The following is a 17,252-nucleotide window of genomic DNA, read 5'->3' as shown; positions in this document are numbered from 1 at the left end:
GCCAAGTAATGTATAGCTACTCTTCCCTGCTATATCATCTGATCTGACAACTTTGCAGAATGTATTGGCCAGTTTCTTGATGTTTTGACAGCAGTATGATCAATTTTAACAGATCTCTCCTATCAGCTGCTACTGCAACTCATATCACTGCTCACTTTTTCTTTAGAAATGTTGTGGGCATTTATATCCCTGGAATCTGAACAAGCACGAATGGAGGCGCTCCTTTTTGGGGTACTCCTTTGTTTTTTCCATGTTTCCTTGCCAGTTTCCTTGCAAAAGAATACCCTATTTTCAAAATCTGCAGATGCACATTCACCACGCTAGTCAAAGGTAGTGTGGGCTTGTGTGAAGTTTTTCTGTGAGCTGAAACATCAGGAGATATGGAAACCTAGTATTAAAATAATGCAGTGTGGACAGAAATCCTTTAATATTAATTGAGGTTTTAAAGGAATTTGTATACTATACGTGTGTGTGGCAAGGGGAAATTCTTTTTTTTTTTTTCTTTTTTTGCTTGCAGTACTTGCTAGAGCAATTTTTTAAGTATATGCTACAGAATATTAAAGTCAGTCTTAAACTAATTAATACATATTTACCCATTCAGGCAGAAGTAATGTCATATGACAATTCTAATTAATCAGCTGAGTTTAGTGCAGGAAATTGTCAAATATGATAAACAAGGTGCTTCTGAAGTATTTGTGGGTCAAGATTTTTTGATAACTACACTTGGAAAAAAATGTAAGTTACTTCTCAATAATTCACATGCAGTTAAAAAAAAGAAAGAATAGATTTTCACTAAATTTCTCCAGTTCATAGTTACTAAACAAGAGTGATTTTGTTAGTATTCTCAGATCTATATCTTTACACGTATACGTCCTTACAGCTCTGTGCTTTCCCACCCAGTCCCCTGGCTTCAGCTGCTACTCAGTGTCAGTGATACCTACATACATCTCCCAGTTTCTTCCACTTTTCTGTCTAATGTCTAATTTCTGTCCATCTCATTTGGCTCACCTTTTGAATTTGTCATCACCATCCTGTGATTCTGTGATCGATCCTCTCTCTCTCTCTCTCTAAATTTGAGCTACTTCGTTTAACTCCTGATCCTCTTTACACCAGCTTTTTTATAGCTAGAACTACACAACAGACTTTACAGACTTGCAGTTTCCTATGGCCAGTGATGTGCTTCTCTTTTCTTTCTGTGCCATATCTGCTTTTAATGTCTCCTAACCACCTTCTTCCCTGACTTCAGAGGTAGTTGGAGTTCCTCAGATTCATCTCTCCTGGATTAACAGAACTTTATTCTCTTTGAGTTTTTGCCATAGGCAGACAATCTCTGCTTTCTTACTGCTTTTTTAAGTTGTTGTCTGTGCACTAGCCAAATACAAGTAATTTTTTGTTGTTGTATTTCCACAGCTGAAATAAAAATAGGGAGTAGAAAAGGAGAACGTACTTGTGATCAAAACTAATTTAAAGGATATTTTTCTCCTGTCAAAACCAAAAAAAATATGTCATTTTTTGTTGGACCCAAATTTTCATTTGTTTACTTGTCTGTAAAAACTACCAATAAAAAACTTGATTTTTTCTTGAAACAAAGGAATTCTCTTCTGCCCAGCTTTTATTAAATTCAGAGAGAAAATTTGAACCCCAGTGTTCAGGGTCTCAGGTGGATGCAGAAGATGGGACTGCCTCTGTCTCTTGGATGACTTTGATCTGCTTTCATGGAATATCCGTATATTGACTCCTGTGACCTGAGAAGTGGAATTTCTGGGAGCCAGGATCTACTTCAGGGAATCTTCATTTGTAAATACAGTGCCAAGACATACACTGTACTTAGTCCACTTTCTTCATTGCATCATATTGCCTCTCATATATTCCATTTGATTTCCAATATAAACTGCTCCAGTATCCTCTCTTCTTAATATTCTTTATTTTCTATTTTCATACTCCTCACCTTGTGCTTTCTTCCATATAATTCTGCAAACTGCAGCCTTTCCCGCTCTCTGCTCCTGTTTGATTTTGTCCATCAATTGTGTTGTATTGGTCCAATCAGGGGTTTCTTACCTAAATATTTTCTTGAGACTGCCTTACTCAATTTTACATGATTTTCCAAAGTCAGGCAAATTGTAGCCCTCTAGAATATAATTCTCTTTCTGGTCTCCCGTGTGATGCTCTTGTGGAAATAAGAAGGAGCTGATGCTCTGAACTTGCTCTTCCTATCCTACCAATGGCCGGAAGATGAACCTAGTAACTCAGGAAAAATGCTCCATGGAGAGCCATGCCAGTTCATCTCTTTTTACTCTATATTTTAAATGACATTTTCATAAGTATTTTTACTAGTCCAATGAGTACTAAGGAGTTTGTACTTTAAGTTGCCTAATTACATTACAGAACTAATTCTTGTGGTTTTTGTATGTGTATTACAAATAAAGTGCTTATTCTACATTACAGACTAATAGCCTCCACAATCTAATTTTGAAGCACGCAGATGGTTATTTGATTTATAGCAGCAGTAAAAACAATCTGACTCCAGAAAGTAGATTTTCTTTCCTCTGAGACGGTTACAAGCAGTTAAAAGAAACAAGTAATTGAATTACCTTTCAGAGATTAGAAATTTTGGCTTTACATCTACTGTTAAACTTTTGTCCTCTACTGGGCAGATACTTTTAGGTGTGAGGGGAAAAAAACAAAACAAAACACAAAACTCTGCCCAAAATGTAAATGCAAAATTAAAATAGCACAAGTCAGGGGGGACTGGAATAGAAGATCTTTTAAGGCCTCCTCCAACCTAAACTATTCTATGATATTAAAGCATAACTTGCAAATTAAATAACATGGCATGGAATCATTGTGTTCAAAAAGTGTATTTTGCGAGAGTTTTGTGCTTCCAGGTTCATTTCAGTTTTATCTTAGTATCTGAATCTCAATGTAAAGACTGCAATCCATAGTTAAGCCTGTTTTATTCCTGTGCTAGCCCAATGATTTTATCTATATAACCCTTGTTTTGCAACATCAAATGATTGAATGTCCACTGGTTGAAAGCCCAGTACCATTCTAAGACTCAAGTGTAACCATTCCAGTCTGCAAAGTGGGGAGCAGGGAATAAATGGTTACAATTATCTAGTCTCTGTGTCTATGTGATAATCTATTTTTTAGTCATTTATAAATATAATTTCTAAAGGCCATGACAAGTCTTTATGAGAAAAGATTGCAGAAAAGAACTTCATGATAATATGGTTGAAATATGGTAAGTAGGGCTGGGAATGTTTTCCACTCAAAATGTTATTCCACAAAAAGTATAGATTTAGGTTGACTGGGACAATTCACAAACAAGGGAAAGTTCACAACAGGATTCATGTTTCTGAGAAAAAAAAAAAAAACAACAATGAAGAAAGTGTTCTTCATATACCTTTAGCCATCCTAACACCACTGATTTGGAGGAAATCACATTTTTAAAGTCTCTTTTTTTTTTCAAATAAGCATTGAAACACATGGTTCTATGGTGAATCCCACAACTATTTACCTACCTGTGTTTCTGAGGACCTTATTACAGTGCCATATAAATGCCTCACAGGCTTTGCTCAAAAGCTGCTTTCTAGCAGCAGTAGACAGCTGGTGATTTCTGTGTAATTTTATGCCCCTCATTACCATAGTATTTGATGTCCTCATGACTATTAATGGACTTTGCCTCTTAACACTACAGTGAAATCAGCAAGTATCATTCTGCCTCTTTACAAACGGGGAACTGATGAGAAGCACAGATTAAGTGACTTACCTGAAAACCACAGGAAGGCTGTGCTGCTGCCAGGAATTGAAATCAGGTGCCATGAATGCCAGTTCAGTCAAGTTACCCATATATTAAACTTTCAAAGAGGTTTTTCATAAAAATAATTGGAGATATTTTTCCTCCCTGTAGCATGCAGAACCATTTTACACATGATAAGTGCATGTGTAAATAGGAGGCACTTTGATAATAGAGTGATAGATATTGTGAAATATTCTGAATGTACAGAGAGTTGGATTAATCATTTAATGACAACTCTTCATGTGTTAGATATCTAGCCTAAGTTAGGTTTCTCAGCTTCAGCTATAGCACTTCCACAGAATGATTCATCCTACCTATCTTAGATATCACATGTAAGTCAGGATAAATTATTTTCTTAGGATCTTGTTTCTCCTCATTCTATGTATTTAGAGCCTATGTGACTTGTTCAAGTTAGATGTTTAATTTCTAAACAGCTAAAATTGTGTAAGGTGGTTCACAGTCTAAGCTATTTAGGTACCTAAGCCTTAGTTTCAAAAACAGCTTAGGCCAGGTGACTTAGGATCAGAATCATTGGAACTGAAGCAGCTGTTGTGGGAGTCACCTAATTTCAGATGTCAATATCTAGCAAATTGTCTGATCTCTCTTTACTACTAATAGAACAGGTCACTTCAGGGCTCAGTCCTCCTCATGGTGATGAACAAATCTAGAAGAGAAAATACAACTTTCATCGTATGTCTTGTGTTAATTATAAAAGGAGTCTGAGCAACCATTGCAACTATAGGCATCATCACTGCAGAAATCCAAACTAAATGAAAGGAATCCTACTTTAAATCTCCAGTTAAGAATAAGAGTCAAGGCAAACCAGTAGTGACTGTCTTCTGTAATATCCTTAAGTATCTCATCCAGACACGATCAAAAGTAAATCATGAGCTCCAAAGACATTGACTTGCTTTAAGCATGTTGATTGCATCAGTCCTGTGTGATATGTATAGCTGTGGTATATAGGAGAAAATGCCTTTAATAGATATAATCTGTCACTATATGCAAATAGTGAATTAATAATTCATAAATAAGTGTTTTGGTCCTTTACAAAGCTCTTATAAATGCACCTCAATGTAAAGTGAGTAATTTTATTTCAGGCCACTGAATAAAGAATATAAATCCACGTATGTAATGTTTGACTTTGTTACGGCAGCAAATGTTTACACCAGGGGTATTTTAACAGTTAAAATTACATTCGGCCCTTGGAAGGCAACTGTGAGGCTGATGTGGCCCCCAGTGAAAATGAGTTTGACACCCGTGGTGTAAACATTCTGCTACCACATGTTTTAGTTGGTTGCTGGGTTTCAAGTGTGCTAGTGTACAAGCACAAGGAAAAATAAATTGGAAAATGACATCTTATAAATGTATCTGGACTTTGAAGTTAGAAAACAGGCTGGTAACTAGATGTCGGGATGTGCAAATGCATTTAGTTGGATCTTTCTTGTCTTCAAATTGATTATTTTTTTGACTTTTGTAGTGTAAAAATCACTGATGAGAGTGGTATACTGATCTGGCATAAGTCTTGTTCTGAACCAGCATAAAATATCAAATGTGTTGGTCAGAATGTGACGACTTTGTCCACCTTGCCAGTAAGCAGACTGGACATTTCCTGTCTGTAATTTTCTCTAAGAAGGCAGGTTGATTCCCATCTTAACTGTCTTCCATTTTTGTGTATGAAAAAAGGGGAAAAAAGAAGGAGAGGAGATGGAAGAAATCTCTCCATGTCATTTCACAGTTAATGACTGGAAAGCATATCCTTTTTACCAGCTGAGAATTTACAACAGAAATGCCAACAGAATCTCAACTACAGTGTCAATGGTGTTTGCCCCTGTAATGAGGAGCTACTAAGAATGCCACATCCAGCACAAAGTTCCCTTTTAACACGATAAGACAATCACCATCCAGACCTTCAAGTCCAGTCTCTGCCCTGAAGACAAATAAGGTCATCAGAGAGTTTTGCAGCTGTGGTTATTCACATTTCTGTTCAGCATGTATTTAGTGCAAGGATCACAAACTTTGCTGAAAGACAGAGTCCAATGTTAAATATTTATGCCAGCAGTCTGTGTTCGAGCATGATAATAACATAGAACAGCACCAGTTGACTTGTTGAGGCCTTGCTTTTAGGGAGATGTTGCAGATATGTCTTGTGCATTTCCAGATGTTTTCCAGATCCAGGATCCTTAATTCAGGATTTCTGGCTGTTAATACACCAAGTTATGTTTTGAAGGCTTTCTCTCTTTTTAGGTCTTGCTTTTCTTTTGAAAGGAGGTTTATTTGGATTCTTTGTTAATTGACAAAGGTGGATACCTTCCATTTGGTAAATTTTTTTGGTCTTTGATACGCTTTTTTGTCTATATATTACAGTGTTTTAAGAATTTGTATACTCATTTTAAAAACTAAGTGTAACAAGACGTTATCACAACATTTGCAGAAGAATCTTCTTAAATGTACCAAGAAAATATGCAGTGGAACCACTGTCTTTGTAGTTCACAATTCTTCTTTGGATGCTTTGTGTATGAGGTTTTGGTCCTAATGCTTCAGTTTTCCTTGTGTGAGTTTTTTGCAGAGCAGTACAGGTTGGGGAAATAATTTTTTGGAAGGGAGGAAGGGAGGAAGGGAGGAAGGGAGGAAGGGAGGAAGGGAGGAAGGAAGGAAGGAAGGAAGGAAGGAAGGAAGGAAAAACCCAACCAACCAAACAAACCAAAAAAACAAGGGGGAACAAGGTTTTAATGAGCAGTAATGGGATAAAAGTTTATGAAGCACTAATTACTGTTGTGAGTGCTATAACATAAAGCTCTGTCTTGTTCCTTTAGCACACCGTAAAGTCATTCCAGTCATGGAGAAAATTCATCCTACTCTCTTCCCCTTTGGTCTTCTTGATTTTCCTGTTTTCACTGGGGCTGTTAGGACCAAATGCTTTCACTTATTTCACTCTACAGTAGACCAGATTTATAGGTGAATCTGAAGCCTGGTTTACAATGGTTATATAGCCACTGGTGTGGAACTGTACCAATGCAGAACCCGAGAGTGGACGTGATTTACATGTATGCGGAACATAAATTGCTCAGCTTATCTCTGGCTGAAAGCAAGCTAAGTTAAACTAGGGAATGTTATTGCAATGGCATCAGTCATTTTAGAGTAGGCATTTTTGTTAGTAAGGATACAGTGAACATGTTATTTAATACTGCTGTGTGTCAGTGTCTCCATCATGAAAAAGGAAACATTTCCATAACAAAAACAATTAACATTTCCTGGAAGACTCTGGAAAAAAATACACCTAACATTGAAAAAAATGATATCGGAGAATTATTGTGCCAATCAGTTTCATGAACTTTATTTTGAAAATAAATTTGGCTGGGCAATTTTTACAACCCCTTATCTCTAAAACATTATACTGTACTTCTAGCTATAGATCCTTGGTGTTCTTTTGTGTGTTTCTTTTCAATCTGTATACAACATTGATGAGTATCTGTTGTTGGACTATATTTATGACGTTTATAATAATTCTTAAAGCAATAGAATATTTCTTCAGGTTACTTACAGAAACAGCCTACTGTTTTCTTTATTTTAATATCCAACACAATTTTCTGGTGGTGAAAATGATAGCTGGGAGTTGGAAAACAATGCATATGATGTGAGTCATAGCAGAGTGACACCCGATTTAATGACACTGCGAAGTTTCAGACTTCTGACCAATAACTCAAACTTAGCATGTGAGACCTTAGAAGGGTTGATTTGATTATGTGGGACAAATTCAAGCTCAAAATTTGTGGCTTGTTTTGGTGGTGGTGATTGTGGTGCTTTTTTGTTGTTTATGTGTGTGTGCATGTACTGTTAGAAGTTTAACACCAGTCTTTTGTATTGCAGTACAACCGCTACCAGCGCTATGGGGCCGAGGAATGTGTGCTGCAGATGGGAGGAGTGCTGTGTCCCACTCCTGGCTGTGGAGCGGGTTTGCTTCCTGAACCAGGAGTGAGGAAAATTGTATGTGAACCAGGCAACGGAATAGGCTGTGGGGTAAGAACACACTTTTCCTACTAGTGGTGGGGAAACAATTGATATTGTACAATGTTAGAATAAGAGGGGAAATATTTTTTTCCTTTTCCATCAGTGACTCTGAGTTGTCCTCCATACTAGAGTGGGGTACTTTAGTTCAACAAACAATTTAAATACAGCACTACGGATGAGGAATGATGATTTTGTCATATAGACTGTCATCTCCAGAATTCTTCACTTTATTGGTTTAAGAAGTTGCTGAGTAGTTACAGTAAGAAATTGAACTGTGCAAATAAAAATCCAGATGCACTTTGACTCTCTTCTCCTGGCACTCAGCAATATTGAACAGGATCTTGAGCCAACCATTCGTTATTTTATTAACAGCAACTTTGTAAGTCTTAGAAAAATGGGAGAGAGAGAATGACCAGTCTGTGATACTGTAGTGACATTGCTTATGTGTTTTAAGATAGATGATGAAAAGAAATATAGAAATATGTTTTTGTTTTCTCATAAAAGTTGCTTTTAAGGAGGGGAAATGCAGAATTAATGGTGGATTTCTGGAAAACAAAAGCAGATAACACTGAAAATGTTTTGCCTAAGAGGTCAGATAATATGGATCAGCAATTGTTTTGGTAGTAGAAAAAACAAGTACTTTACAAGAACCAAGCTTTGGGGGGAAATAGAAATATGTAGAGAGAAATCTGTGTATAAAAGAACATATTACATGTTATGTCAGAGTGACTAAATGATGTTTTCCATGGATGGTATTATTAATGAATTCTATGCAAGCTATGAGAGAAGGGAAAAATACCTATATTTGTAAATATTATCATGCTCTTGCTGTTGTCTTTATTTTGGAAAATGCACTTTTTACTGCAGTTTTTAGGTTGCCCAAACTGATACCATGGAAGAATAATAGTTTGCTGAACTAGGAAGTGGAATTAACTTGTCTTCTATAAGTAGGTTAGCATCTGTCGACCTTGGTAAGGCTTCCTATCTCTTCATGCAGCGGTGCATGTAAAACAGAGTACTTCCCAGACTTAGACAGCAGACATAGGTCTATAAAATAAAGCAGAAGGTGGGAAAGTAATAAGAAACACGAATGAGTAAACACAAAGAAGTGCCTCTGGATTAACTATTAAGGACCGTTCAAAAAAGATAAAATCACTAATAATTTTTACTCTGCTCTCTGCCTTGAAGTGATGAAAATCACACTGTGTTTTTCAGCTTCATTCATCATCATTCTGAATGTGCAAATGCTCTGTAAATAAAGTGCACATGGCATAAAGAAGTGATGTATTGCCTGGTTTAGCAAACTGCTTTGTTTCCTTTCATGGACTCTGTGCTGTGCTTTCTTGTGACCAGATCTGCAGCCTTGAGTTTAACCTCACTCTTTCTTTTGGATTATGTGGCATCTTGAACATTAGGGGGTACAGTTCACTGAGACTGAAATGAAAAGCAAGAGGCTTTTTGTAATCTAGATTTCCGTAACTTTAAGGCCTTTCCTCAGAATCTGTAGTGGAACAGGGTGAAAATGCATGTCTTTGAATCTTTCTTTGACACCAAGACAGTTAGGAAGGCTATTTATTTCTACTCTGTTTTCTGTTGTCACTTTGAGTATTTTCTATTCGGAAAGTTAAGCTATGTTGGGGTTTTTTTCCAAGACAAAACCTGGCCTTTTTTAGTGTGGAGGCCTTTCAGTCTTCTTTATGGAATCCAAGAATGTCTTCTTCAAACCTCTGCACTCCCTCATGAGTGTACACAATCATTTACAAGCTCAAAAAAAGGCCTGAGATAAAGAACATCCCTTTTGTTCATCCAGAAAAAGGTAGTGCCTGGGTTAGAGATTTATTCCTTGTTGAAGCTGGTAAGCAAAGAAATAAGGAAGACAATGTAAACCTGGAGATTCTCTATGAATATCTTTGTCATCCTTTAAGCTATACTTTAGATATGTTGTGTCTCTTTGGGGTTTTTGAACCCCTGTCTTTGGGGAAATTTCAGAGTTGATAACTTATTGCTAATAGCAGAAGTTAATCTGACATCAGGGGTCTGTTATTCACCCAAAAGCCCTTCTAGAAAAATAGTTGTCTATAGCACAGAACAAACTGATTGTCCAGGTCTGAACTGCAGTGTAAGGGTAGCTGACAACTGTCAAGTAGACAAGGATTTTGATTAACTGATGAGATGGGTCAAGGGAGGGAGGAGGAGTAGGTTTTCAAGAGTAAGTTGAGACAGTAAATGAAAAGGGGTTGCAGCAGCCATTTTAGAAAAGGAGAGGCAGAAGAGACCAAATAGAGAATAAGATGGAGACCAGAGGCTGAAGCTAAATAAAGCTAAATAAATATTCCATTATTCAGAGAGAAAACTCTGTGAGGTGGTCCCAAACATTTAAGGACTCCAACCAATTCTGAATGAGCATTGAAAATGAACTGCACTGGGCTGGGATACAGACATTTTGCCTTCCTCAGCTTCTTTCTCTGTGAAATGAGAAACTAGAATTTCTTTTTGCAGTCATTGCTGTTGGTGTCAAAGCTAACTGTCAGTCTCTAAGAGAGTATTCTCAATTTGCTAAAAGCATCTTTGGGAAAGTTAAAGATGGTCATTTTGCTTTGTCTCAGGAAAATTGGAAACAGCATTATGTGGGGCCCAGAAACAGCCTGGTAAATATCTAGACAGAACTGTACCAAAAAGGTGAGGAGAGAGGTTTAAATTTAAGCATTCTCATACATACCCTTTACAGTCAGGCGCTCCTATCTATTCAGGCTTTCAGGCAAATAAATAGAACCAGAGAGATTTATTTTTACTTGAAAAGTAGCATGCAGATATTTTTTAATGATTATGAATAGTTCTCACCCAAAGCCACATTGTAGTACCACTGACTGACCTCACTCTTGCCCAATCTTTCTTATTTTTTGCCTTTACCCATAAATATATTAATTGATTTACCAAGATACTACCATAATACACTGTTGTTCTACCTTCATTACTATGCATCAGGCCTATATTACTAACTTTTATTGCTCAAATATAAAATTTTGACGTATTTAATACAAGAAAACAGTAACAAAACATAGGAGACAGTACATATTGTACCAGCTGCCTTGGGTACAGGAAAAGCTGTGGTAATCAAGGTATACAAAAGCTCTATGAATAAAACATTTTTGTCGTGTTTTATATTACCCTGGCATATTATTTCCTACATATTAAAGAAAAGTTTGGAGTTAAAAGTAGGTTAGAATGGAGCTTCAACAGGGCCTATACTATTTGTTTATTAAAATTATGCCTTGGTTTCTACACATACAGCTCATCTGTCTTGCAGAACATCCCCTGTCAGTATCTTTCAGTGGGATGATAACTGAGTAATGTGTGACTGCATCCCAGCCCTTGCTCCACAACAGTATAAACAATTTGCAACATGTATTATCAGTTGACCTGTGCCTTGAAATGGGGAAAGACAGGAGACTGGGCATAGTGGAGACACAGAGCCTCTGTTGGTCTTTTCTCCTTAAGTGTATTCTTCCCTGTCAGAGTCTGCATAAGGAAGAAGAATGTATTTCTAGAGATCCTCAGTTGTTCGATAATCCCTTGCTAGGAGACCTGACTCTTGAAGGCTCATGGAGGTCCTGAGACCATTCTAAACTATCCTAAATTCTGGGAAACAATTTAAATGGTCTTAGGAACAAGCTGTCATAATTGATTTTTTGTGGCGCTTCATTCAGGTCTCCTAATGTGAAACTCCAGTCCACAAGTAGGTACTCAACCTTAGTATTAAAGGTGCAATGACGAAGGAAGTTTTATAGCCTTACAAAGGGAACAAAGCACAAACCTTGGGGTTATTTCACATCTTTTACACAATATTTACTGTTCTGTGAGCGTAATGTTATTGAAGAACATCATGATTTCACTAAAGATGTGTTCTCTTCTAGGACAGGTGAAATTTTAAGGCCACAGACTGCGAGTGGTCCCTGAAAAATCAATAGATATAAATGCCATGTCCTCTTTATAAATAGAATTCCTAGGCCATTGTATTACATAGAACAAAATCCCTAAGGCAATTTTACTCTTCCCAGCAATTTTTTTCCATTGATTTATTTTTCAATTCTTCTTCCATGGCTAAGGAAGCACATGTCAAAAGCAATTGCAGCATATTTGTAGAATTAATAATTGTCTGCCTTTTCAGAAAGCTTAATAGAATCGAGGGCACTCTAAAATAGTTACATGAGCAGTGCAATCCACATCCCTGTTGTTTGCAAAAGCTGGTTTTTGTGGTTTAGTATCTCCTGTTCATGCATTTCCTAGTATACATTTCGTCTTCATTGAGGTCTTTGTTAAGCACAATTATACGCATGTAGGCGAACCCCAAATAATTGGGAAAAATATTTTGTTTTGAGGAGACAAATGTGATTTATAAAAATTCCAAACAGCAAGTTCCTATGCAATTAATTTTGGTAGTGTGTCCTTTGAAACTTCTGAAGTGAGTTTGTTTATTTTAGGTTATTATATCTCAGTTGGAGTGCTATGTGAGTGTACCTATACTCCCTCTGGAACCTGAACTAGCTGACAAATGCTGTTTCAGAACTATTTCCTATATATGAAAGTGCATAATAGTTTGTAAGAGTACCCCAGTCTAGAATTGAAAAGCAGTTTCCACCTCTGGCAGTTATAAGTCTTTTGTTGTAAAGTTCAGCTCTAATGCAATGCATTGTCACGATCAGCGTGTACTTTCTTTGTGCAATTTCTGTCCCTCTTGTGTCTGATTTTGGCACGTTATTCCACATATATTGCCTGATCAAAATGTTTGAAAGTCTGGTTAACCTAGAAGACTTTATTTTCGAACAGAGATGTAGATATAAATGTTCGGTTCAAGACATGTGCTTTGCTTTTTCATCAGCAGAAACAGGAAAATCTTGAATGTATGTAAAGAGGAAATAGGCACCTTTTAAAATACTTTAGGAGACAAAGACAGTCAGGATAAGCCGTGGTAATTCAAGACAATCTTTGAAGATACTAGCACTGAGAAAAATCTTCTTAATTTTATAATCAAATTAATAAAAGGCCATGGGTGAAGAAGGACTGTGTGCACAATGATCTGAATTTTTGTCTCGGTTTTAAGATGGGACCAAAAGTTGAAGCAAGAACAGAAATAAGAAGCTCTAAGGTTTTGAAAAACAGGGGAATAATTCAGCAAAGTAAAGACCTTGAGACCTTTATATCATTTGCAAAACATTAAAATGGAAATAGGAGATAGCTGCTGTCTAGTACCTGTAGTAAAATTGAAGGGTTATTCTTTGTTATTACATTTCAGGTATCTGTCCTTGTTCCATATGTCATTAAATTTTTGCTTTTCAGAAAATTCACCAGAACGGTATTACCATGGATAAGGTAATAGCTGAAGATATTGCTGAGATAAAGAAACCAACTCACAGCAGGAGTGTTTCATAATATTGTATAGGGAGTTTTTTTCAAGGGGAATGAAAATGAGACAGACATTTTCTATTATTGCTAAATGCTGAGTTGCTAGCATTGTGCCACAAGCAGTAATCATGTATTGCTTTCTTGTATTGAGTGGGCACTCTAGCCTTTAGAAAGAGGAATTCCATCTTATTGACACATTATGCTTCAGTAGCTAAGCAAGTTGTTTCATCACTGAAATATGACAGGCTTTCTCAGGCTGACCAGCATTCTTTGGATTTGTAGGATTTTTCCTAGTGATGTTTCATGTGCTGGAATGTTGATGTTTTAATAAAACGTTTACCCCAGAACAGCTTCAATTAACAAGCTATGTATTACTGTTGAGGTGCATTATTTCCATTGCCCATATCTTGCAGTGCTGCAATTCGTTGATCTTGTGACTGATATGAAACTCAATGTCAGTAGTGAGTGGATAAAGCAATCTAGAGAATGTTTCCATTATTAATAATATGGATCACATTAGTTCATAGGGCTAGCAAAAGCAAAACAAATACTTTTTATAGGAGAACAAATCAATTTCTTGCGCTTGATTCAATTGGTAGAAGAATAACTGCTTTTTCCTTTACATCCCAAATTATGGAGAGCTAGCTAGTAAAATAATGTCAGAAAACAACATGCAAGTCTCTTCAGCTCTGAGTTAGAATTGAAACTTCACTAGTTTTGTCTGCTAGATGTCCAGAATGTTATGGGATCTTCCATATTCTGTGACCAAATTCTCTGTCCATTACTTTACGTAGGGTATAGCTTTTTCCTGATTTCTTACGGAAATGCATAAAGAAATTCCATCACACAGGCATCTGGAAAATGGCTGCTGTATATGCACATTGCATATTTTATATTTAATGTGCAGTGTCTTCAGTGTTTTGGCTTGATTTATTATTCTGTGGCTTAGCTAGTAGTTCACCATTTAAAATCTGTCATGTTCTGAGAAAGAAGGAGCAAGGAGGTAGAGAAAAGAGGCAGTTACCTGATAAAGGGACGGAGCCTGCTGGTCTCTGTAATGTAGCATGAGAACATAGATAGCAGAATAATGCTGTATTTGAGTCAGGGAGATTGTATTAGGGAAAACTAGGATAAAATCAGGTTCTTGTTGTAAAGATAAGTCACAACTGGACACCTAGGAACTAGAGAGGATAAAACTAGTCTCTATGAATGTAAACCAGCCCAGGCTGTGTTTTGTAAAGCAGTGTTTTGCAGAAGATAAATGGTCCCAATTTTAGCAATTTGTGTGAAATAGGAATGAGCTAAAATTACAATTAAATTGAATTAAATTGTGGTCTGACACAAAATATCAGTCAGGTTTAAAATCACGTTAATAGTTGATTTTAGCATTTATCAACTAAAACTTAGTCCTTGTAAACTGCTAGATCAAACAGTCCCCTGCAAGGGTGCTAGGAATTTTCATACTAGAGGTACCAAACACTCAACTTTGTCACTCATTTAATATTCATATTCCAGAGCTGAGCTACCTGCGCTTCAAATTTTTTCACATGTGGAAGGAGAACAACAACATTTTACAGTAGATGAAATGCAAAAATGTGTACAATTTAAAATATCCACAGTTTACTGTAAATTGATTGTAGCACATAGATTTGGAAAAACAGTTCCAAAGAAGTACCTTCTCTGTTCAACCATGATTCCTTTTCTTAGGTAACCACTGAGTATATCATACTCTTATGGTCAAGTCAGAATTAAATTGATCACCCAATTTGAAGGAGAAGTCAAAATCAGCAGTGATTTGACATTCTTTGTCAAACTTGCTGGATGATATACATACGATATCCAGGAATTTTGGGGGCATTTCTCACCTAGAAATTCATTGTTATTGCAAGAGCCTGAGGCTTTGATGACATCATTGTCTATTTTGGTCTTTGCCTGTGGCACACTACAGTTTAGTTTCTTGACGACTGAAGTGCTCTTGTCTAATTAAAATAATTGGGCTCTATGTAGCAGTATCTGGGTGATAGTTAATGGCTTATGATGCTCTAGAGATTATATTAGATGAACTCATAATTCTGTCAAGCCTCTAAATATGAAGGACATTTATGACTGGAGAAGACTTGGAACTACTTTTTTCTTACTACTCCTCTCCTCTTCAACAAAGTGCCTCGAAATATGTCTGACACTCAGGGGACAATGTTTTATCATGTGGCCCGTCAGGAAAGGCATGGAGCATAACGATAGGACAGAAGGAGAAATAAACTGTTTATAGGAATCTCCAGTTAATTCTACATGTATGGAAAACCGAGCTCTGTCTTCTGACTTCATCTTCCACTTACACACAGGGTAAGATTATTCTCCCTTTTATGACAGAGGGAAACACTTTGCACAGGACGGGAAAGTGTAGCCATTTTAAACCAACCTGTGTTTCATTCAGTTAATGCATTGAAAAATCCTGGTTGTAACAGTCTGTCCTTGACCACAAGAAGTGCCTGAGCTTTCCTGCTTGTAAAGTTTATGTACTGACTGCAGTTTTATAATTAAGAGGCATACAAATACGTTTGTAAATTAGCAGAACTAGGGGTTAATGGAAGATTTGATATGAATAAACAGATCTATCACTGAGTCACTGGAGGGGGAACAATAATGCAATCAGCAGAGGATGTGCTGCTTGAAAATGACAGCCACCGAGGGCAGGATTCTAATTGTGTAAGAAGCTTATTTGAGCAATTTTCTAAAAACTTTTTGTATTTGAACAGGAAAGAGAAACACGGGCTGAATGCAGAAAATCACTTCTAAATGAAAAGAAAAAATAAATAAGAATCAAAGTAAGCTTATTTATTGCCTTTCAGATGGAGTTTCATATCAGAGCCTCCTGAGGCACTTTGGATTGTATTATTACATTATTGTAAAATGCAAGAGCTGCTTAATCAATGAGAAATGATGGAGTAAAAAGATAGGACCAGAACAATAGGATCTTAGATTAGAATGAATCTATTGACTGGCATTTGTAGCTTAGCCAGGGAAAAAATTTGAAGTTCTCAATTCTAAAGAAAAAATGCCCTCATTATGTATCCGGTATAGTTCTGGCCCATAACCCAGCTCAAAAGTAAATCACAAGACTCATAAAGTGAGCAGCTCACGTAGATCAAAAAAAAAAAAAAAAAAAGTATTAGTTTCTACGGCTTTTGTAGAACTTGTAATCTTCACGTCATTGGATGTCATAGTAAAAAAGTGCAATAGAGATTTGGGGGTTAAGTCTAGTCTGTGCAAGTACAAATATGGAAAACAGCAGTTCGTGTCTGTTTGGAACTTAAAAGTAATGACACTTTTTTTTTTACTGAAAGGAGTACCCCAATTAAAAATGTTCACAAGTTTTTATATTTCTCCATTTGCTGATCAAAAAGATGCCTGAAGAGTTTCTTTCTCAGCTTGGCCTGGAGTCTCTGAAATACATTGGTCAGGTGTACTCTTAGTTCATTCTTTCAGGTCTTTTAAGCTTTTAAGAAACAATATTAAGTAGAATAGAGTTATTCTGAGATCAACATTACTTGTCACTACTACTTCAGTAACTTATTTAATAATGATGTCACGTGCAGAACTTTATTATTTCAAAACTATTTCAAAGAGATAGCAAAGCCACAATTCCACAATCAAAACTGATTTTGAAGTGCTGAAACAAAGCTGATTTTCAATTATCAGCGTCTAAAAAAAGCATCTGAAAATGTCTTGATTGCTGCGAAAATGCTATCTTTTCATGTTGGATAACTCAAAACAAATAGATGATGCTTATGAAGCTTCAAACAAAAATCCACTTCTAAGAAAGCATAAGCATAAAAAACCTTCAGCCTGAAAGAGAATATCTGGGAAAAGTTATAAGCTTGTGAAAGTAAGTTTAGAAATTACATCTCAACCTTAACAATGATATTAAGGTTACTAAGTGTAATAGAGGGAGTAAAGAAAATGTTGCAAAGTCAAAGGTAAGCTATGAAAATAGAATAAAAACATAATGACCAAATTAAGTAAAAGACATCCCTTAGTA

General features: G+C 36.4%; 1 protein-coding gene across 1 annotated transcript in view; it reads left to right on the top strand.

The window, feature by feature from the left end:
- The window catches only part of PRKN (parkin RBR E3 ubiquitin protein ligase), a gene marked incomplete at both ends in the record, with an annotated part of 576,161 nt that overhangs the window by 459,846 nt on the left and 99,063 nt on the right, over positions 1-17,252 (top strand). The window contains 1 exon segment of the mRNA XM_080341443.1: positions 7,670-7,819. Coding sequence (XP_080197569.1) covers positions 7,670-7,819 — 150 coding nt within the window.

Source organism: Nesoenas mayeri, assembly GCF_963082525.1.
Source record: "Nesoenas mayeri genome assembly, chromosome: 3".
NCBI classification, from domain to species: Eukaryota; Metazoa; Chordata; class Aves; order Columbiformes; family Columbidae; genus Nesoenas; species Nesoenas mayeri.
This window is presented reverse-complemented; position numbering and strand designations above follow the sequence as displayed.